The sequence below is a fragment of the Scyliorhinus canicula genome, chromosome 5 (assembly GCF_902713615.1).
Source record: "Scyliorhinus canicula chromosome 5, sScyCan1.1, whole genome shotgun sequence".
NCBI classification, from domain to species: Eukaryota; Metazoa; Chordata; class Chondrichthyes; order Carcharhiniformes; family Scyliorhinidae; genus Scyliorhinus; species Scyliorhinus canicula.
In genome coordinates, this window is record NC_052150.1 from 46387604 (window position 1) to 46409729 (window position 22126).

Here is a 22126-nt window from a genome sequence, read left to right on the forward strand (position 1 = left end):
CTGAAGCCTTGGAGAGTACTGTGGTGGCGATTTGTTGTGCTGAGCTGTATAAGTATAAGTAGTGTTATGTGTAATGAGGGGCTGTTGTGATAGCTAAAGTTAACTTTGTCTTGCAGGGAACTGGCTAGAGGGGGCTGGTTCTGATTTTGGGTGGTCTTTTTTTTTCAAAAGTGGCTGTCTTCACTTTTTTCTGATGTTTGTTTACTGGGGAATGTGATGCTTTTAATATGTTTGTCCGAGAGGGGGGAGAACAATGGGGAGACAGACTGCTTGGTGCCATGGGTGGGAGCTATCAAGTCAGCATGGGTCAGCTGACTCAGGGAAGCACAGTGGGGGGTGAGCAGGTGTTAAGCTGGAGCTTGACTTGTGGGGTTGGGTTTCTAGTGCTGTTGCTAGGGGGGGAGCGGGGTGCTGCTTTGCTGACAGGGGAGGAACTGTTACTAGGGGACCAGGCTGATTACATGGAATGTCCGAGGGTTGAATGGGCCGGTCAAGTGGGCTCGCGTGTTCGCGCATTTGAGGGGGCTGAAGGCGGAGGTGGCAATGCTACAAGAGACACACCCAAAGGTTATGGACCAGACGAGATTCAGAAAGGGGTAGGTTGGCCAAGTATTTCACTCAGGGCTGGACTCAAAGACCAGGGGGGTAGCAATCTTGATCAATAAACGAGTGGCTTTCAAGGCAGGGAGAATCGTATCAGACAAGGGATAGGTACATAATGGTGAGTGGGAACCTGCAGGGGGTGCGGGTGGTACTTGTCAACATACATGCTCCGATGTGGAATTTATGAGGCGGGTTTTAGGTAAGATCCCAGACTTAGCGTCACATAACCTGATTATGGGAGGAGATTTTAACACAGTCATTGATCTGGAATTGGACCGGTCAAAATCCAGGACAGGGAGGCCGACCACGGCAAAGGAATTGAAAGGGTTTATGGAACAGATGGGTGGAGTAGACCCATGGAGGTTTGCACGGCCACGGGTGAAGGAGTTTTCTTTTTTCTCACATGTCCTCAAGGTATACTTTCGCGTCAACTTTTTTGTTCTGAGCAGGGCGCTAATACCGGGGGTAGTGGATACTGAGTACTCGGCAATCGCAGTGTCGGATCATGCCCCACATTGGGTGGATCTACGGGTTAATGTGGAGAGCGGACAATGCCCGCTGTGGAGACTGGATGTGGGGTTGCTAGCGGACGAAGCGATCAGTAGGCGGGTTAACAAGCCCATCCAGAACTATCTGGAAACAAATGATATGGGGAGGTCTCTGCAGCTACGGTTTGGGAAGCTTTGAAGGCAGTGGTCAGAGGGGAATTAATCTCGATACCAGTCCACAGAGAAAAGGCAGAACGGGCTGAGAGGGATAGGTTAGTGGAGGAGAGACTCCAGGTGGGCAGGAGATACTCGGAGGCCCCGGACGCGGGGCAACTGAGGGAGCGGCGGAGGTTGCAGGAGTTTGGGCTGTTGACTCCAGGGAAAGCGGTAGAACAGTTGAGGAAAGCAAGGAGGGTGATTTATGAGTATGGGGAAAAGACCAGCAGAATGTTAGTGCACCAGCTCAGGAAAAGGAAGGCGACCAGGGAGATAGGGAAAGTAAAGAGCAGAGGGTGGAATACTGTCCTGGACTCAGAGAGGGTGAGTGAGGTGTTTAAGGACTTTTATAGTAAACTATATGAGTCGGAAGCCCCGGCTGGGGTGGAGGGGATGAGGCAGTTTTTGGATCAGTTGAGGTTTCCGAGGGTAGATGAGGATCTGGTGGAAGGGCTGGGAGCCACAGTTGAAATTGAGGAAATAATCGAGGGACTGGAGGGCATGCAGTCAGGCAAGGCCCCGGGACCTGACAGCTATCCGGTGGAATTCTATCAGAAGTTTTCAGAGATATTGAGCCCACTGCTGCGGTATGGGACAATTGGGCGCGGCCGTTTGGACGCAGCCGTTTGGGCGCCATGGGACAATTGGGCGCAGCCAATTTGGCGCGGCCGTTTGGGCGCAGACGACAGAAATTGTTTTAGTTTTTGTGGCTAGTTAATTGTTGCAAGATTCAGTATCATTCGAAGGAAGGACTTAAAAGCAAGCTTAAAACTGTAAATTAAAAGATGAGCTTTAAAAAGTTTTTAAACTAACTTTATTGTAAATTAAAAACTTTAAATTAGTTCATTTAGTTAAAAACCTTAAATTAGTTCATTTAGTTTAGTTGATTTGGTAATTATGAGCAAGGCTCCTCAAGTACTCGATAGCATCCATGTTTTCAAATTTAAGAACAGTTTCATGTATTCTTTTATCTGCATCTCTATACTTTTTTAGTTTTTGTTGCGGTTCATGGCCGGCTAGTAACCTTTCATAATATGCATCTCTACCTTTCTGTACTTTACGCAGGCCATCAATTAGTTTCCATATGGTGGGATGATGCATGCCAAGTTCGTATTTCAATCGACGGTGGGCTGCCTCCACACAACTGAGGCTAATTTACAAATAAAGAAATGTTATTATGGCCAAAACGTCCGGCGCCAAAACGGCCGCGCCACAACAGCCGCGCCCAAATGGCTGCGCCAAAACGTACCTAACCCCACTCCTGTGAGGGCATATAATGATGCAAGAGAGAAGGGAGTCCTCCCCCCAACAATGTTGCAGGCCTCAATTTCATTAATCCTGAAACGGGAGAAGGATCCGGAGCAATGCGGGTCATACGGGCCAATTTCTCTACTGAATGTGGACGCCAAACTGCTGGCTAAGATACTGGCCACAAGGATAGAGGACCGTGTCCCGGGGGTGATAGGGGAAGACCGGACGGGATTTGTAAAGGGCAGGCAACTCAAGGCCAATGTTCGAAGGCTTTTAAATGTTATTATGATGCCCTCAGAAGGAGAGGAGGTAGAGATGGTGGTAGCGATGGATACGGAGAAGGCTTTTGATCGGGTGGAGTGGAATTACCTGTGGGTGGCGCTGGGAAGGTTTGGGTTTGGTGAGGGCTTTATTGACTGGGTGCGGTTGCTCTATCAGGCGCCAGTAGCGAGTGTGCGTACGAACCGGCTGAGGTCGAGGTATTTTAAACTACACCGAGGCACAAGGCAAGGGTGCCCCCTCTCCCCGTTACTATTTGCTCTGGCCGTTGACCATGGCGTTAAGATCCTCTCGGACCTCGAAAGTGCTGTTTTTTTTGGGGGGGGGGGGGGTTCTTGTACATTTCAGAACCATTGGGGGGAATGGGGGAAGTAATGCGAATCCTGGGGGAATTTGGCAATTTTTCAGAGTATAAATTGAACAAGGGGAAAAGTGAGATGTTTGCGATCCAGACAAGAGGACAGGAGAAGAGACTGGGAGAACTGCCGCTTAGAATGTAGGAAAGAGCTTTCGGTATCTGGGAATTCAGGAGACACTGCACAAGTTAAACCTATCCCGGTTGGTAGAACAAATGAACGGGAACTTTAAGAGATGGGACATGCTCCCGCTATCACTGGCGGGGAGGATACAGACACTGAAAGTGAGGGTCCTCCCCAGATTTCTGTTTGTCTTTCAGTGCCTCCCACCTTCATACCAAAGGCCTTTTTCAAGCGGTTGAATGAGGATATTTTGGACTTTGTGTGGGCGGGTAAAACCCAGCGAGTGAAGAAAGTGTTGCTGGAGCGCAGTCGGGGGGAGGGTGGGTTGGCGCTGCCGAACTTCTGCAATTACTACTGGGCGGCTGATATAGCCATGATCAGGAAGTGGGGGGGGTACCTCTTCCGTTCTCGCCGGCCCGATACTCCACGAGTCTGGTGGTGGCGACTCTGAGAATCTGGGGGCAATGGAGGAGATATAAGAGAGTGGAGAGAGCATCGGTTTGGACCCCGATTTGTAATAATCATAGGTTTGTACCGGGTAGGCTGGATGGTGGGTTCCAGAGCTGGCAAAGGGAAGGAATTAGAAGGATGGGATATCTATTTATAGATGGGTGCTTCCCCAGCTTGAAAGCCTTGGAGGATGAATTTGAATTGCCAGCAGGGAATGGGTTTAGGTATTTGCAGGTGCAAGACTGCCTGAGAAAGCAGGTTCCGGCCTTTCCGCTGCTGCAGCCACAGGGAATACAGGATAGAGTAGTCTCCAGCACCTGGGTGGGAGAGGGGAAGGTATCGGATATTTACCAGGAGTTTTTGGAGGCGGAGGAAACTCCAGTGGAGGAGCTTGAGGACAAGTGGGAGGATGGGCTCGGAGGAGAGATAGAGGCGGGTCTGTGGGCGAATGCCCTAATCCGGGTTAATACATCCTCATCATGTACCAGGCTTAGCCTGTTACAATTTAAGGTCGTCCACCGGGCACACATGACAGTGTAAGAGAGAGGGCCGGATTGTTGTTTTATGGTTGGGGTGTGTGAAGATTGGGATGGGGGTGGAAATGTTTATTATTCCATGTTTATGTCATTGTTATTATTATAAAAACTTTTAAATACCTTAATAAAAAAAAAATTTTTAAATGCTGAGAGCTTGCATTTGAGGATCAGATCACAAATTGGAGTTGTTGAATGATCATTTGAAAAGGTACTCTGGAAAGCTACGCCATCAAGATTGACATGACTCAAATGAGAAAGCATTCATAGACATGTGCTTTGTCAGCATTAACCATATCCAGGAACCTCTGATAGAAGATGTCTGCTGGTGAAAACAACCCGAGGGCTGAATCAATTGAGTTGGAAAGGCTGTGAGATGCACCTGGTGTCACATTCGTACAAGGAGTAATGTGGGCTTTTATGAGTTGTGTAAAATGTATCTATGATGTATCACTATTTAAAGTGCAATTTGCCTATTTATACGAAGTATCATTTGCCTGTTAATTAGTGTTTAATTTGCATTGGTTACAAAAGAGTTTGATCGTAATTTCTTAATTTTATGGTTATTTGGTTATTGGTAATTTTGGGTTACGCTCCCCCATCGGGATTGTAATATATAACGGTATTTTTTTTAATCCTTGTGTTTGCATATTAAAATACTGATAGCTATACTGCACTAAAAATGGATCATGTGATTTAATGCAAACTGGCTTTTGCCTGATTTTGCAGACCCTGTTCAGAATGTTGTGCAGATTCTTGAAAAGCAGTACGTGGAGGAGAAACGGAATGCACTTGAAGAACAGCGGTTAATGTATGAGCGTGAGCTGGAGCTCCTTCGTCAACAGCTGTCACCAGACCGGCTGCACCGGCACAGCATGGAGAGGTTATCATTCATCTCTCAAACTGCACAACAAAAAGTGAAACTTTGGTCTGAAGAGAGGTACGGGTGTTTAAATGAGAGGTGGGAATTTCGTCTTACTGGCTTGTATATGTTTGATCACTTAGGGCGAGAACATGACGAGGTCTTAGTTGTGTAAAAGAATTTCATTATAATTTTTCTTGGCCTCTTCACTATGTTTTGCCAGTGTTTTCCTGGTTCTTGCACAGTTCCGGGCTGAAAAAAATGATCAAGCAACCTTGAGCCAACTGCATTGGTGTTTAATTGGCATTACTGTTTAATTGGCTCTCTGGTAGCCTTTTGTGAGACAAGGGGGTCAACTCTGTTTCAAGCTCAGGAGCCCTACTTTGAATGGCAGTCTCAGCCACATTCGCTGCAGAGGTGTCACTGGGCTGATTAGGTCGCCTGTGTTCTCTGGACTCCCTTCTCAGCCAGCTGAGCTTTTTGTTTTTTCTTGCCTCTTCAAATGGCCTTCCAAACAGTTAGCCTCCAGAGGTAACAGCTGTCAGGAACTCTCTCCCAGTTATCAATGTCAGTGTCTGCTATCTTCATATCCTGCTTGTAGCAGAGGTATGGATGCCCAGGAAGACATGACTCTGTGTTCTGTTCACCGTACAGAAGGTCTTTGCGTATACAACTATCATCCATCCGATGGATTGTGCGAACCAATGCAGACATCATTGGCTTGTCATTGAGCATATCCTAATGAATTTGGGGATTTCAGGCTTTCCGAGTTCAAGCTGGATGTAACAGCTGCAGGCTTTTGTGATGTGTGTTGATTTTAACATCAAATGCCAAACTAGATATGTGAGGCTATTTATATGCTCCAGCATCACATTGTCAATGCTGATAGATGCTAGAATAACAACATCCGGAACCATGACATTTGTCTCCCTGATGCTGATGGTCAAACCAAACTCATTGCCATCGTGAAAGGGTCTGTCCATTTGTATGGAATCAGAGAATTCCTACAGCGCAGAAGGAAGCCATTTGGACCATCAAGTGTGCACCAACCCTCTGTGGGATCCTACCTAGGCCCACTTCCCTGCCCCAACCCCGTAACCTCACCTAACCTCAGGGGCAGATTCTGCCACCATGCACCCATGCTCGTGCATTATCGACAGTGCAGATCAACTCTTTGAGAACTTGCTGCACCTTTGTCCTGAATCTCGGGTGAGCAAGCCAAAAAGGATTTCCTTAGTAAACACCCTCTGTAGATAACCTGAAGGCATTTGATAGCAGCAAAAAGAAGAATATGCCAAAGTATGCTGGTGCCAGAATGTAACCCTGTTTGACATCACTGTGGACCTCAAATGGTTCCAATATTGTCCCTCCCATATTGACCTTGCCCATCATTGCCTCACGGAAACAGGAGATAACATTGAGCAGCCTTGGTGAGATCAATCAAAGAATGAAATACATAATAATAATAATTCTCAGCATTTATCTTGCAGCTGCCAGATTGAGAAAACTGTGCCAATTGTAAATTCTCCAGTTCTGGAACCACAATGGGCCTTGGGGTGGATGCATTCAGCCAGGATTTGCAGTCTGAGGAGGGCAATACAGGGAAATGCTTTTCCACAGTACTCAGCAGGGAGATACCTTGATTGTTGTTGTAATCATTTGGTTTCCCTTGTTCTTGTACAGGATCGCAATCTTTACATCACACATCAGAGACAGAAAGGCTTGTGCAGATGCTGCAGGATTGTTGGGTTCCCAGGCTTGATGTATTCAGGTCGAATAGCATCAACGCCTGGAGTTTACTCACATTTAATTAGAGCTGACTGGTTGACTTCAGTGACAGGTTCCATCACAGTGATGCCTTAGACCAGTCAGCAATTTTCAATTCTTGCATCACGTTTGTTAAGGGTGTTATATCGTAGTTAGTGCCTCAAAGAATGTCCTGTTTGATGTCTGCTCTTTGTGTGGGAATGCTGGAGAAGTGCCAGTTCAATGGCGTCAGGGAAATGTTTGTTTTTATCTGGGTAGCAGTATAATTAGCTAGTGGGGGGTTAATGTCTTGTCCAATGTTCCTTCCCAGTGTTGGAAAAACACTCACATAGCCCAATTCAATTTCAATATAAAAAGCATTGAACAAAATAATGAGGGAAGTATACTAGAACAAGAATCTATATGCTTATTGAAATAGTTTAGAGAGGCATTTTTACTTAATATTTTCACATTGCTGTGCTCATTGATTACGCGCAGTGGTAAGTCTCAAATTCAATGGATCTTCTGTATAAATGCGAGAAGTGATACTTTTGGAAATATTACATTAGCATGCATTTCCCATTATCCATAATCAGGAAATGTTTGTGGGGAAAGAGGAATTTGATTCATTTTGTTGTTTTCCTTCCTGTTGCAGAGATCAGCTGTTCCGTCACAGTCTTTCAAAGTTGAGAGAGCAAATAGTGAAAGCTAATACTCTAGTGAGAGAAGCAAACTTCCTGGCTGAAGAGATGAATAAGCAGACAGATTATCAAGTCACTCTGCAAATCCCAGCAGCAAATCTCAGTGCTAACAAGAAGGTAACCGTGTTCTTGCGACATAACTTATTCTCTCTGCCCTCAAAATGAACTTGCATACCACTTGATGGTGAAGATATGGATGGAATGGTTCAAGAAGGTTCATTACAACCACCTCAGGAAAAGTAGGGCTGCTCAGTAAAGGCAACGTTGCCTGAGTCATCATGAACAATAATACCAACTTGCACTTATACTGTACCTTTAATGGGGAAAATGCCCTAATTTATTTTCCATGAGCATGATGGAACAAAAATTCAGTGCTGGGCAGCATAAAGATAAGTTAGGGCACAGGGCCAAAACCTTTGTCAACAAGATGGATTTTAAAGTTTTAAGAAGTTTAGGGAGAAATTCCACGGTTCAGGGCCTTGGTAGCTGAAGGTACAGCGGCTAATAGTGGAGTGATTAAAGTTGGAGATGTCCAAGAGACAAGAATTAGAGTAACACCAATATCTTCGAAGGTTATAGAGCTGGAGGACATGACGGAGAAAGGGAAGGAGGAGTCCATGGAGGGATTTGTAACCAAGAATGGTCATTTTAAAATCTAGGTGTTTAAATGGGAGCCATTGTAGGTCAGCAAATACAGGGGCGAAGGGTAAAAAGGGGTATAGTGTGAGTTAGTACATTGACATTAATTGCATAGTAATTGAATTTTTAAAGGTGCATGGATAGTGGACATTAACTCGGATTCATTTATACTCCCATACATAGAAGCAAACTGGAACTTTGGCTGTTGGATTAGGAGATCTATGTCTATAATGTGTCTCAGTAAACGTGAGCCTATAAGTGTATAAAGTTGGTATTCCAGTTCTATCCTTCACCACTGTTTTGGATGAGCTCTTGTTTTTTGAGATGTGGGAGACGGATGAGGAATATGTTGAAATAGTCAAGTTTAGAGGTAACAAAAGGCATAAATAATAATAATCTTTATTGTCACAAGTAGGCTTACATTAACACTGCAATGAAGTTACTGTGAAAAGCCCCAAGTCGCCACATTCTAGCGCATATTCGGGTACACAGAGAGAGAATTCAGAATGTCCAAATTACTTAACAGCACGTGTTTCGGGACTTGTGGGAGGAAACCGGAGCACCCGGAGGAAACCCACATGCAGACACAGATGAGGTTCCAGTAGCTGATGAGTAGACGAAGGGGTAAAGTCAGCTAATGTTACAGAGATGGAAATGGGCAGACTGGGTGGTGGCGCATATATGTAGTCAAACGTTCATCTTGGGCTAAATATGACACCAAAGTTCAGGACAGCCTGGTTCGCATCTGAGGGAAAAATAAAAATCTAAGCATAGGGAAATTGTTTTGATCTAAATGCCAGAAATTATACCCACTGCCCCATTTAGGAAGCCCATTGCGCTAACTTTAAAGCTTACATTGTTGATAAATACATAGTTGACATAGTGGAAGTTGCACTAAAATAAAAACACAATTAGGTGGATGGTGGCGATCTGGAATAAAAACAAAATATTCAGCAGGTCTGGCAGCATCTGTGGAGAGAGAAACAGAGTTACCGTGTCGAGTCTGTCTGACTCTTTGCAAGTTGCATCTCCAGGACTTAGTTAAGGTTGTTTTTGTGACATTTGGCTAGTATTAATACTAATCAGTATATTTGTATTATTTTAGTAAATTACTAACAAAACCATAGCAGAGAAACACATTCCTGTGTTTTTTGTTGCTGGTCATTCATTACAGAAACTCTTAAATTCTCCTGCTTTTCATTAGTAGAATAATCTTGGGCCATTATTGGATCCTGCGTTCCTATCAGGGATAAAGAACACTTTATTCTAAAATAACTTGTTCCCAGAATTGATATTAATACTTCACACAGAATCAAAGATGTTATACCATAGAAAGAGGTAATTCAGCCTATCATACCTGCGTCAATTTATTTTAGTTAATGTTTATAGTCTCTGGTTCGGTACCCACCTGGGGTCAACCACTCCACATTCCGAGAAAGCTCAATGAAAAAAGATTCTTCTGACTTTCCCACTTTGTTCTTCCTCTGGTGTTTTTTGAGTCTGCAGTAATTTGTTGTTGATTTGCCAACTAATGAAAACATCCTTTTCATAATTTATCTCCTGAAAACCTTGTGTATTGTTTTTACCTCTCACCTCCACACTCAAGCCAGTTTATTTTAAAAACAGGGTACATGGTACATTTTTCAGGCCTAGTCAATATTTGCTGTAACTCTCATTCTGCCTATGATTCTGCGCCTAGAGTTCCACGTGTTGTCTTGTAGAAAAGAAACATTTTTTCATGTTCGATATCAGTTCACTTTAAAGATCCATGTGTCTGCCATCCCAGCTTTCTGTATTATTCCAAATAACTGAAAGGTGAATTATGCAATTGTTGGGAAGATGAGTTTTGTAAAATGGCCTCCTGACCAACAGTGCCCCCCCCCCACCACCATCCCCCTCAGCACTGGACATGTAGCTCACTATTTTTTGTGGAACAAAACTGTGCCCATATTGGCTGCTACATTACCATATATGACATTAATGAGTACACTTCAAATGTTATTTGTAATGAATGTGAAGTTCTTTGGGATGCTCTGAGGATGTGCTTGGTGTTCTACAAATGCAAGCTTAATCTTTTCTTTATTGATGCTCAATGGTTCCAGTAGGTGAGCACCCTAGATAGTTGAGTGAAATAGTTTATTGACAGAAATGTTTTTTTTCATTCTTAGCTTTACATTTTCATTACGTCTGCTGTCATTTTCACACACACAGCGATGCCTCCTCAGCAATCCCTTTGAGCATCTTGCTGTGCTTTTATCTCGGTCCCTTCTTCCAGTCTTTTCTTTTCGAGCTCCACATGTTTTGGCCACTTGCCTTTCTAATACAAAAATGATGGAGAGGGACAAAGGACTTTACCTTTTTGTGAGCTTTGACGATGGGTCCAAACCAAAAGATTAATCTGCATTGCCTCCTTTTAAATGCTAATGGACCTGCTGACTCTTACACAAGATTTTATTTTTGTCTCGAGACTTGCGGCACTCAATGTACACTGCATTTCAGCTCGTCACGTTATTTGTTTTAAATTCCTAGATTGATAAAGCAATGTATGTCTTACGCTGATAATCTGCACTTTATGCGTTGTAAACAGTTTTGAATCTGCTCTTTTTCAAAATAGAGAGGAGCAATTGTGAGTGAGCCAGCCATTCAAGTACGACGCAAGGGGAAAGGTACCCAGGTCTGGGCCATTGAGAAGTTAGAGAACAAATTGATTGATATGAGAGACCTCTATCAGGATTGGAAGGAGAAAGATATGGTTGAATATGTGAGTACAAGGAATTACTGGGTCCAGAACTGCTTGTAAAGAAAAATCACATGTATTCTGCCTAGTGTCTGTGATTATTAAAATTTGCTTATTGGCAAGAGGAATAGAATATCTATATTGGACATTGCGGTCTGGAACAGAGGTCCCCAAACTGGAGGGGTTCTGAGTTGGGTCTGGCCCCAGGCCATGCTAGTGCAGCATGGACCCAGGAGATGGTGAAGCCAGCGTCGTGGGCGCCCAAGAGGAGCTGGGGCCCCAGGGGCCTGAGAAGAGCTGAAACCAGGGACACGGGGGTCCAAGGGAAGCCAGTGTCACGGGAGCCCAAGAAGAGTTGAATTCGGGGATGTGGGGCACTGGGAGGAACTAGAGCCGGGGCATTGGGGGCCTGAGAGGTGGGTCAGGGTCTGACTGAGTGTGTGGGTGAAGATGCCTGTGGGTGAGAGAGTGTGCAAGCGAGTGCTCCGACTAAAAATGACAAAAGACTTGGAAGTATTTGTTAAATAACAGGACTTTTTTATTATAACAAATGTATACATATAAAACTTAGAAATTCTTTTGAAGTTTATTTTTGTATGCTTATACCTGTTGTGCAATAATCATTTTTTTTTGTGGTTTAATTCTTCAATATAATAATAATGTTTCTCAGGGGTTCCATCTGTTCTCTGGGGGAATTCAAATGGGTTCAGTGGAGGGTGGCTCTGTGGTGCAGTGGTTAGCACTGCTGCTTCACAGCGCTGAGGACCAGGGTTTGATCCTGGCCCTGGGTCACTGTCTGTGTGGAGTTTGCATATTCTCCCCTTGCCTGCGTGGGTCTCACTCCCACAACTCAGGGTAGGTGGATTGGCTCCGCTATATTGCCACGTAATTAGAGAATTTCTTTTTTAAAGAATTTGTTCTGTGGCTGGAAAAGTTTGGGAAATCCTGGACTACAAGATTGTAATGATTGAACTTAAATTTGTAATCATGAATTCCCATGCTGGTGAGTTCTTAGTAATAGCCAAGCTGCAGTGGGAGGGGCTAAATGGAAAGTCAGGCGAACCTGAGACTGGATGGTCTCTTCCCATTGTTGTTTTCATGGCTTGTAACATGAGGTAGCTAAATTGGCACCTAATTAAATTGCAGACTTGACCATCACTGATTCTAATTCACTGGATATCCTTATGTCGGAGGTTCATGTCTGGAGGTTTGTAGGTTCAAGTACCGCTGTAGAGATTTAAATACAAAATCCAAGCATTGAAGGAATGATTCATTGTCAGAGCTGTGGCATCTTTCAGATGCAATGTTAAACCCAGGCCCCATCTGCTCCCTTGGGTGGACGTAACACTTCCTTTGCCACTGTTTCAAAGAAACGCAGGGGCATTCTCCCCAGTGCCCTGACCAATATTTGTCCCACAACCAACGGCGCAAAAAAACATATTATCATGTCATTATCACATTGCTATTTGTGAAACCTTGCCATTTGCAAGCATCACTTACTTCATTGGCTGCCAAGCGCTTTGGGACACTGCATTTGTATAGTACCTTTCGTTACCGCGAATTCTTTCCTCTCCAAAACTAGGATTATTGCAGACAATCCAAGCACCAGTGTTAGTTTCCTTTGCTCAGGTCAACTAATGCAGCCAAACCAGAAACCCTGCTATTCTAACCCGGCAGCACGGTAGCATTGTGGATAGCACAATCGCTTCACAGCTCCAGGGTCCCAGGTTCGATACCGGCTTGGGTCACATTCTGTGCGGAGTCTGCACGCCCTCCCCGTGTGTGCGTGGGTTTCCTCCGGGTGCTCCAAACCGGACTCTCAGTCACAAAGATGTGCAGGTTAGGTGGATTGGCCATGATAAATTGCCCTTAGTGCCCAAAATTGCCCTTAGTGTTGGGTGGGTTTACTGGGTTATGGGGATAGGGTGGAGGTGTTGACCTTGGGTAGGGTGCTCTTTCCAAGAGCCGGTGCAGACTCGATGGGCCGAATGGCCTCCTTCTGCACTATAAATTCTATGATTCTATGATTTGGTTCACTTACTCACTAGATAAATCTCTAACTCATGGGGTGGTGGCAGTAGCGATGTATCTTTCAGAATGAAATACAGAATTGCCTTGCCAAAGGTATTGCCTAAAATTCCTGTTCCACCCCTTCCCTTCCGAAGTGAAAGGAACTTCCTTTTTTGATTATAATCGTAATTATTTTTACCCTATTTCAGTACAATAAAATTCTCAGTAAACACGGCGATCCTTTCTACGAGGCGCAGGAAAACCACAACTTGATTGGTGTAGCTAATGTCTTCTTGGAGTGCCTTTACCACGATGTGAAACTTCAGTATGCTGTTCCCATCATCAGTCAGCAGGGGGAGGTGAGAGTTGACCTAATGAAGGCATAATAAATCGATGCTCAGCATTTCTGAAACTTTGCCTAAATTCTTCAAACTATCGAAAGTTCAGTATTTCTTTATCTTAGGCTAAAGATAAAAGTGACTGCATGTTGCTGTATATATTCTGTACCATTTAGAGTGCAACATGTTAAATTTTCAAGAAATAGTTTGCCAAAACGATCTGATTAAATCTGAAGCAGTTGAATAACATGGTGAATATTTTGTGGCTGTTTTCCGAAATCGAGGTTGCTGGCCGGCTCCATGTGGAAGTGATGCGAGTTAGTGGGGTGGTTCCAGAGCGTCCGGATGGTGGTGATGATTCTTCAGAGAATTCGAGTGGAAGCTATGAAGTCATGGATAATAATGGTGAAATTGTGCACATGGCAAAGAAACTAACCTGCAGGGTAAGTGAGAATAAACCCCTTGGTCGTCGAAAGCCTTTGGAAATGTTGATTCACCAACAAAAACAATCTACTGTTTGTTATGAGCACCTTTTATCCTTTGGTGATTTCTTTCCACAGCACTGCATATAAGGTTGGACAAAAAAAATTTTTAATGATATTTTATAGAATCCCTACAGTGCAGAAGGAGGCCATTGGGCCCATCGAGTCTGCACCGACCATCCGAAAGAGCATCCTTCCTCGGGCCATCCTAACTCTGTAACCCCACCTAACCTTTGGACACTAAGGGGCAATTTAGCATGGCCAATCCACCTAACCTACACATCTTTGAACTGTGGGAGGAAATCGGAGCACCTGGAGGAAATCCCCGCAGACATTGGGAGTATGTGCAAACTCCACATAGTCACCCAAGGTCGGAATTGAACCTGGATCCCTTTTCAGCCTCATTGCTTTATATATTTATCTGTACAGATTGTCCTTCCGATTAAGAAATGCAATTTGAAACGATATCCAATCCCATGGGGCAGCATGGTAGCACAGTGGTTGGCACAGTTGCTTCACAGCTCCAGGGTCCCAGGTTCGATTCCCGCCTTGGGTCACTGTCTGTGCAGAGTCTGCACGTTCTTCCCATGTCTGGGTGGGTTTTCTCCGGGTACTCCGGTTTCCTCCCACAGTCCAAAGGTGTGCAGGTTAGGTGGATTGGCCATGCTAAATTGTGCTTAGTGTCCAAAACGGTTAAGTGGAGTTATGCGGATAGGGTGGAGGCATGGGCTTAAGTGGGGTGCTCTATCCAAGGGCCAGTGCAGACTCGAAGGGCTGAATGGCCTCCTTCTGCACTGTAAATTCTATGAAATACAATTTTCTTAAATATTGCCACTTTATAAAGGTCTAAGTTTCTACTTCATAAATTTGAGATGAATATGTTGCTTGACTTTTAATCCACTTTTTTTCCACGCAATCTACTATATGATTGAATCCAGTTAAAATTAATGTGACCTGAACTCAGTGTGGTATGCAAGACTTTATGCTGGCAATTACTCAGAAGAAAAAATGGGCAGTGTGCATAATAACAGTAGTAAGTTACCAGCTTAGTGTTATGTGCAAACTTCTTGACTTATCAACGTAGCTGTAGGACCATCTTGGGTTTGTAACCCAGGAAAGAAAGTGAGATTTTTTTTGCACTTGATATTTATGCTTGTTCAAATAATGGAATTCAACTGTGAGTTAGAAAGATGCATAGAACACATAAGGGCAGCACAGTGGCGCAATGGTTAGCACTGCTGCCTCACGGCGCCGAGGTTTCAGGTTTGATTCCGGCTCTGGGTCACTGTCTGTGTGGAGTTTTCACATTATCCCCGTGTTTGCATGGGTCTTGCCCCCACAACCCAAAAGATGTGCAGGGTAGGTGGATTAGCCACGCTAAATTGCCCCTTAATTGGAAAAAATGAATTGGGTGCTCTAAAAAAAATTTTAAATCTTGGAACAAATATTTTGTGGTCCTGCTGCATTCATACAGAAGGCCATCTCAGGACATTTTATTGAGGGGTAGACAATGAGCATTTTGCAAGTGTGGGGGAAGAAAGAAGAATGAGGCAAAGTATACCTGAAAGCAAGTCAAAGTGAGGGGCTTTAGAAGGCAGTGCATAAGATACATGTTGGAGATGCTGAGTGAAGGATTTCAGCAGGTAGTGATTGGTGTTGAATGGAGCACTAGTTGATGGTTGAATAGAGGAAGCAGGAAATGAAATGTAAGTGTTCCGACTGATGTGCAGATGGGGAAAGCTGAAGCCATGGAGGTATTTGAAGTTGGGGATGAGAATGTAATGTTGAGTCTCTGAGGCCTGGGGGGGGAGAGATGTGATAGCACCCTTTCCAGTCCTATCACAACCCTCCTATAATGTGATTCCAGAACTGCGCACACAATTCTAGCTGTGGCCTAACCAACATTTTATACAGTTCCAGCATAACCTCCCTGTTTTTCTTGTTATATTGATATCAGATTTCTCTTTCCTTCTTACTTTTCCTTACCCTACCTTCCCACTTTTCTCCATCCCCCAAATTTTTACTACCTCATTTTTTTGTAAATCAGTCTGTTCCTCAGCACCAGTGCAATGCAGTCCTTCATATAGTTGCTGGAGCATTCCACACAATATGATTTCAGAGCAAAAGGAATTCCACCTTCCACAGGAGGTAGTCATGCATCAGGGTCCAGGAAGCTATGGGCCAGAACGCACAATTTTGTTACTGGTTGAGATTAGTCACCTACATCGCTGATGGTGAATTTTGATATTGAGCATAGTGCCCTTTCAGCTGTGTCTCAAACATAAACCTGGGGAGAGGAGAACATATACCTGAGGATATACATGTGTGGGTTAGTGGCAAGTCAACAACTCGGCAAGGAATCTGCTGCGAGATTGGAAATAAGTTTTCAAAAATTCAGAAATATTTGAAGTTGCAGGAGTTAATATTCCGCTTATTAACTCTGCGGGATATAGACACGTGGTAACTGCTGCAAGTGCATTGAGGTAAGCGATATTTTAACAGAAAATCGTGCCTCAATGTGTGTGGTTGCAATTGAACCATCAGCCTCTATAGAAGCTTTGCTCTGGATTTGTGAAATAGGTGCATGGACAGCTCTCTGATGTCGGCTGCTCTACTTCAGGTCTGGTGAGCATTAAAATGGTAAATATCAACGGGTTACAACCCATATACCAGTTTTCTGATTGGTCACGTATATAATTGACAGAACTGTGGGCTGTGAATTGGAGAAGTGACAGATGCCAGTCATTGAAATTTGGCAGGGAGGTACTAAAACAAAATTAGATTCTATAAATAGGTACTAAATTTGAGTGAATTTTGGATTGAAAGGACACTTTCAAATAAAGTGACTGCTGGGAGTGCAGAATCGGATGCTGGATTCTCCGATTCTGGGGCTATGTCCCCACGCTGGTGTAGCAACGGTAAAAATGGCGCAATATCGGCCTCTGATCCCCGTTTTGCTGGGGGCTAGTGGACGACAGCATAGAGCACCCGGTTCTAGCTGCCGATACACCCCAGGGAATTGCCGGGTGTGTGGCTGTGCATACGCACGGCAGCGGCCTGCAATGGCCCCGCCATGCTACATGGCGCCGGCCGCACGCGAACCCAGCCCGCGAAATAGTCCCCCACTTCGGCCGGCTTGCATGCCCTGGGTACCCCTCCCAGTCCTACAGTACCCCTCCCCGCCCCACAGTACCCCCAGACCCGAATAATGTTCCCCGCTGCCCAATGATTGGCCCTCCCCCGACTCTCACAGCGCTGGGCTGAGTCCGCAGCCGCCACGCCGAGTTCCAGACGGGTGAGACCATACGTGTCTCACGCCATCGGGATCTCGGCCGGTCGGGGGCAGAGCATCGGGGGGGCGGGCTACAGGCAATGTCCAGAGGCCGTCAATACGTGGCGCGCTGTACTCTGCGCCGCAGAGCAGCGTGAAAGGGTGCCACCACAAATTTCGTCAGTAACTGTGATTCTCCGGGCGATCACAGAACGCGATTTCAGCGTCGGTGACCGGAGAATCCAGCCCCATGTCTCGGCTACCTATGAGGCCTGCCACTAAAGAAGTCTGACTTGGAAGCACTTTCTGAAAAATTCATAAGTCTCAAACACTGAAGTGAAGTTCCAAATTTGTAAAAAAAAGACATACTACTTGTAAACAGTGCCACAAGAGATTTGTTACATATATTTAGAAAGGTTAAATTAATGGAGGCGATTTCTTCACGATATAGCATGAACATGCATGTTACCCCAAAGTGTCTCAGTAAATACTTGTCCTAAACTGTGCCAGCTGTTTCGGTTATGTCCGTTATGAGTATGAGAGTTCCTGTTCGTGAGAAGCTACTAAAGCTGCTACATTATCTCAACAGGTAAAAATAAAAGAAGCAACGGGTCTGCCCCTCAATCTCTCAAACTTTGTGTTCTGCCAATACATCTTCTGGGATCACTCTGACCAAACAGTCGCACCTCCAATGGTCAACCCAGACATGCCATCCATCAGAAACAAGGCCATTCAGTACACGGTGACATTTGACCACAGTAAGGTGAGCTGCTGCCAGCTAAATGTCTTTACTCTGTATTGGATGAAACCAAAAAGCACCGCAGTAACAGTTTTGACGCTTGAATCATTAGAAGAGCTACCGAGAAAACATATGTAATGGTATTTAATTGATGTAAATTCTGATGGCTTGATGCGTTGTTTTTCAGGATTTTATGCTGCACGTTACGGAGGAATTTCTGGAGTTTATTTCTGAAGGCGCTCTAGCCATCGAAGTCTGGGGCCATCGATGTGCGGGAAATGGCAAGTCTACTTGGGCAGTTGATGCACTACAAGCAAAAACACGCACTCTACGTGACAGGTACAGAGCAGCTTGTGCATATTAATCCAGTTAATGTACGTAATTTAAATTTCTTAAAGAAGCCTCATATCATTACATTGTTCAGTTATTTGGTTCTGTTTTATTATATATTCTGATGCCGACTTCCAAATACAAATGTTCAAATCAAATTACAAATATTTTACTCTCAGTATGTTGTTAGGATTGGGTGACACCGTATTATTTTATATCTGAATTGCTACTTTTGTCCCCAGTAAATCAACAAAGCTGAGGCGGGTTTTCAATTTTAGAAAACAAACAACAACAAAAAATCCCTAAAAAATTATTTCTTTTGTGTTCCCCCTTGGCCCTCTCGTGTGTTTAAATTCCCTCTGTAATCTTAAAATATTGTCTTACATCGTTATGTGTTGTCAACCACCCTACATCTCTACAACTGTCTAAGTGACGGAGGCTTCTGATGTTCTTCTCTACTGTGCTTGCTGTGCAGCAGCAATGTTTACTGCAGTAGATGTGTCGAGCCTCACCCAGTTAGTGTAAGATGTGCTGCACTCTTGGGAAAACTGTCAGGTGTGTAAAGGCACCTCACTCTTGACTTTAAACCTCATTTTTAACATTTTTCCAATGGTGACGTCTCTGCCCAAAAGCACGTATGGGGAAATATCATTCTATTATTTTTCTGCGAGTTTTGATCCAGGGAATACAAGGTAACATGCTTTCTGGGGTTTATTGGCCAGGTAGCAATGTTTGGGAGACTGATCACAGTGTGGTTGGCTTTTTTGCTGGAATAGGTGGAGTGAAGTCACACGTAGGATTGAGATGTGGATCTCGGTGCAGGAACTGAATGAACTGGGAGAGTACACTGCAGTGGAGCTGACTCAAGCCAAGGATGTCAATACAGGGGGTGTCTTCCAGATTAGACAGGTACTTGGACTTTTAAATATTGGTAGTTGAGGGACAACATTTGCTATAATCTAGTTTACATAGATGGAAGATGGCAATACAATCTCCAAAAAGTGGCAAATATGTCTAGGGCTGATATTAATTAGACCAATCTAATAAAATTTGTATTTTCTGTTTTTCCATCATATGATTATGATCTGCGCATGTATTAAAATTTTAGAAGACTGCGTATCCATCTTTGTGAAGCAACTTTGAGGGATGCTTTCCCATTTTAAAGGTGCCAAATGAATGCGAGCTGTTGTTACAATTTTAGTTATAATTTTAGCAACAAATCTGTTGGGTAATTTATCTACTGTACTGTATTAGTCAGTTGAATTAAATTGCGAATTAACTGGTCTGTTTTTGTTCAGGGTCAATCTCGTAGGATTGAAGTGTCAGTTCGACCTGTCCAGCACTCAGGGACGTTGCCACTCATGGTAGAAGCTATTTTGTCTGTCTCTATAGGGTGCATTACTGCTCGGTCCATTAAACTACAGAGACCCTTGGATAGTTACCAGGTAAGGGACTTGCATGAACTTGTTTAAAGGGGGATTTCTGAGAACTGGTCGTCATGTTAAAAATATATTATAAATCTGAAGCAGGTTTGGGAATTTTGATAATTTTCCAAAGAGAGTTCATATTTGTTCTACAAATTTTTTATAGGAAAAGGAATTGTTCAGCAATGTTTTCAATTTCTGCAAAAAATCCCAAAGGAGTGCATAATTTGTAGTAAGGTTTAATGTAAGCAGTTGGACCTAAGAAGGTGCAAGACAACTTTTCACTCCACGCAAGCTTAACGTGTACAGTAGTCTACTGAGTAATACTGCCATTTTTGTGTGCATGTATACTCAAAACTGCTTTGTACTAAATTAATAATTGCTATTAGTATTTACTAAGGAGGAGGATGCAGACAAAATACCTGTAGAAGAAGAGATGGTTGATGTAATAAATGCATGAAAGTTGGTCGACAGGATGTAATGGAAAGGCTGGCTATGCTTAAGAGTGGATAAGTCACTCAGATGGATGGCTTCCATCACAGGTTGCTAAAGGAATTTGAGGTGGGGATACCAGAGGGCCTTACCATAATTTTCCATTCGGGGGAGATGCCAGAGGATTGGAAAGTGGCAAATGTTATTGGAAAGGGTGTAACTATAGGCTGGTCAATTGTCAATGATGGGTTAGGTTTTAGAAGCAGTAGTCAACCAAAAAAATCCCAGAAACTTGGAAAGGTTTAAGTAAATTAAAAGAGAGCGAGAAAAAATTTGTAAATGGCAAATTGTGTTGAATAATTAATTTTTTTGAAGTAACAAAGCTTGTTAATGAAGGGAGTGTAAAGGATGTTTTCTAAATGGGTTTTGAGATATTTGACAATGTCCCACATAAAAGACGGGCCAACAACATTGTGGCTCATGGGGTGGGCAAGTCAATGTCAGTTTGTGTAAAAAATTGGATTAAGGACAGAAAGCAGCGAGTCTTATTTGATGTATTTTTAGACTGGAGAATGGTCGACATTAGTGTTCCCCCATGAGCAAGTACCAGGATCACTTTTTAAAAATTTATATAATTGACTTGGACATTGGAACAGAGAATAAAATTCAAAATTTGTCAATGGTATCAAACTTTCAAGTCTGGCCAACGGTGAGGGTGGGAGGGCAGCATGGTGGCACAGTGGGTTAGCATTGCTGCCTCATGGCGCCGAGGTCCCAGATTCGATCCTAGATCTGGGTCACTGTCCATACGGAGTTTGCATATTCTCCCCGTGTTTGCATGGGTTTCGCCCCCGCAACCCAAAAGATGTGCAGGGTAGGTGGATCGGCCATGCTAAATTGCCCCTTAATTGGAAAAAATGAATTGGGTACTCTAAATTTTTTTTTTTTTTAAACAGTGAGGATGGGAGTGCCTACAAAAGGCATATGTATAAATAGGCTAGCCGAATAGGCAGATGGAATTTAATATAGAGAAGTGTGAGGTACTCCATTTTTGCAGAATCAAGAGGGTGAGGCAACATGGATTTAATGGCATAAAGGATTTGCAGGAACAGAGGGACCTCAGTGTTATCTACATAGATCTTTGAATGTGACAGGATATATATTGAGAGAATTATGGGACTTTGGACTTCATAAATAGAGGTATAGAGTAGAAAGGGAGCAACATTATTCTGGACCTTTATAAAGTTCTGGGTAAGCTAAAACAAGAGTATCGTGTCCAATTCAGTTCACAAAAATTTTGAACAGGTGATTTATCAGAATGGTTCAAGGAATTAATGGGGGATTTTAGCTGCCAGGTAACCTTGGAGAAGTTGGGTTGTTCTCCTTGGGGTCAAGGAGCTTGTGAGGGGAAGATTATGACAGGTTTAGATAAGATAGACAAGAAAAGGCTATTCCCATTGGCTGATACTACAAGGGTTAGTGTACATGGATTTTAAGTTTTGGGCAAGAGATGTAGGGATATAGAACATAGAAAAATACAGCACAGAACAGGCCCTTCAGCCCACGATGTTGTGCCGAACTTTTGTCCTAGATTAAGAACAAATTAATCTACACCCCATCATTCTACCGTAATCTATGTACCTATCCAATAGCCGCTTGAAGGTCTCCAATGTTCCGACGCAACTACTTGCACAGGCAGTGCATAAGTAGCATGAGATCGCCTGGAGGAAGTAGTCTCACTCCACCTCAGTTTTACACTAGCTAGAATAACAGCAGCCTGCTTATGCGAGGAAGAATTTTTTTATGCAGCATGTGGTAATGACCTGGGCACTGACTACAAGGGTGGGGATGCAGAGTTCATCAGTGATTTCAAAATGAAATTTGATGGGTTGTTGAGGGAAATAAACATACAGTGCTAGAGCATGGGAATGAGACTGACTGGATTTCCCTATAGAGAGCTGTCCTTGGACACTCGGTGGGCAGAATGGCCATAATGACTGTTTCTCCATTTAGTACCTGAGCCATGCTGCCAGACTTTATGGTTACTGATATAAAGGTGTTTAGTTAACTCAGTTGGCTGGACTGCTGGTTTGTTACATGGAGTGTAACCCAACAG

The 22126-nt window shown here is 43.7% G+C and overlaps 1 protein-coding gene across 1 annotated transcript in view; it reads left to right on the forward strand.

The window, feature by feature from the left end:
• The window catches only part of kif13a (kinesin family member 13A), a 350954-nt gene that overhangs the window by 252103 nt on the left and 76725 nt on the right, over positions 1-22126 (forward strand). Inside the window, 9 exon segments of the mRNA XM_038796988.1 lie at positions 5029-5239; positions 7563-7725; positions 10862-11008; positions 13204-13353; positions 13617-13775; positions 17675-17848; positions 18012-18163; positions 18931-19063; positions 19453-19599. Coding sequence (XP_038652916.1) covers positions 5029-5239; positions 7563-7725; positions 10862-11008; positions 13204-13353; positions 13617-13775; positions 17675-17848; positions 18012-18163; positions 18931-19063; positions 19453-19599 — 1436 coding nt within the window.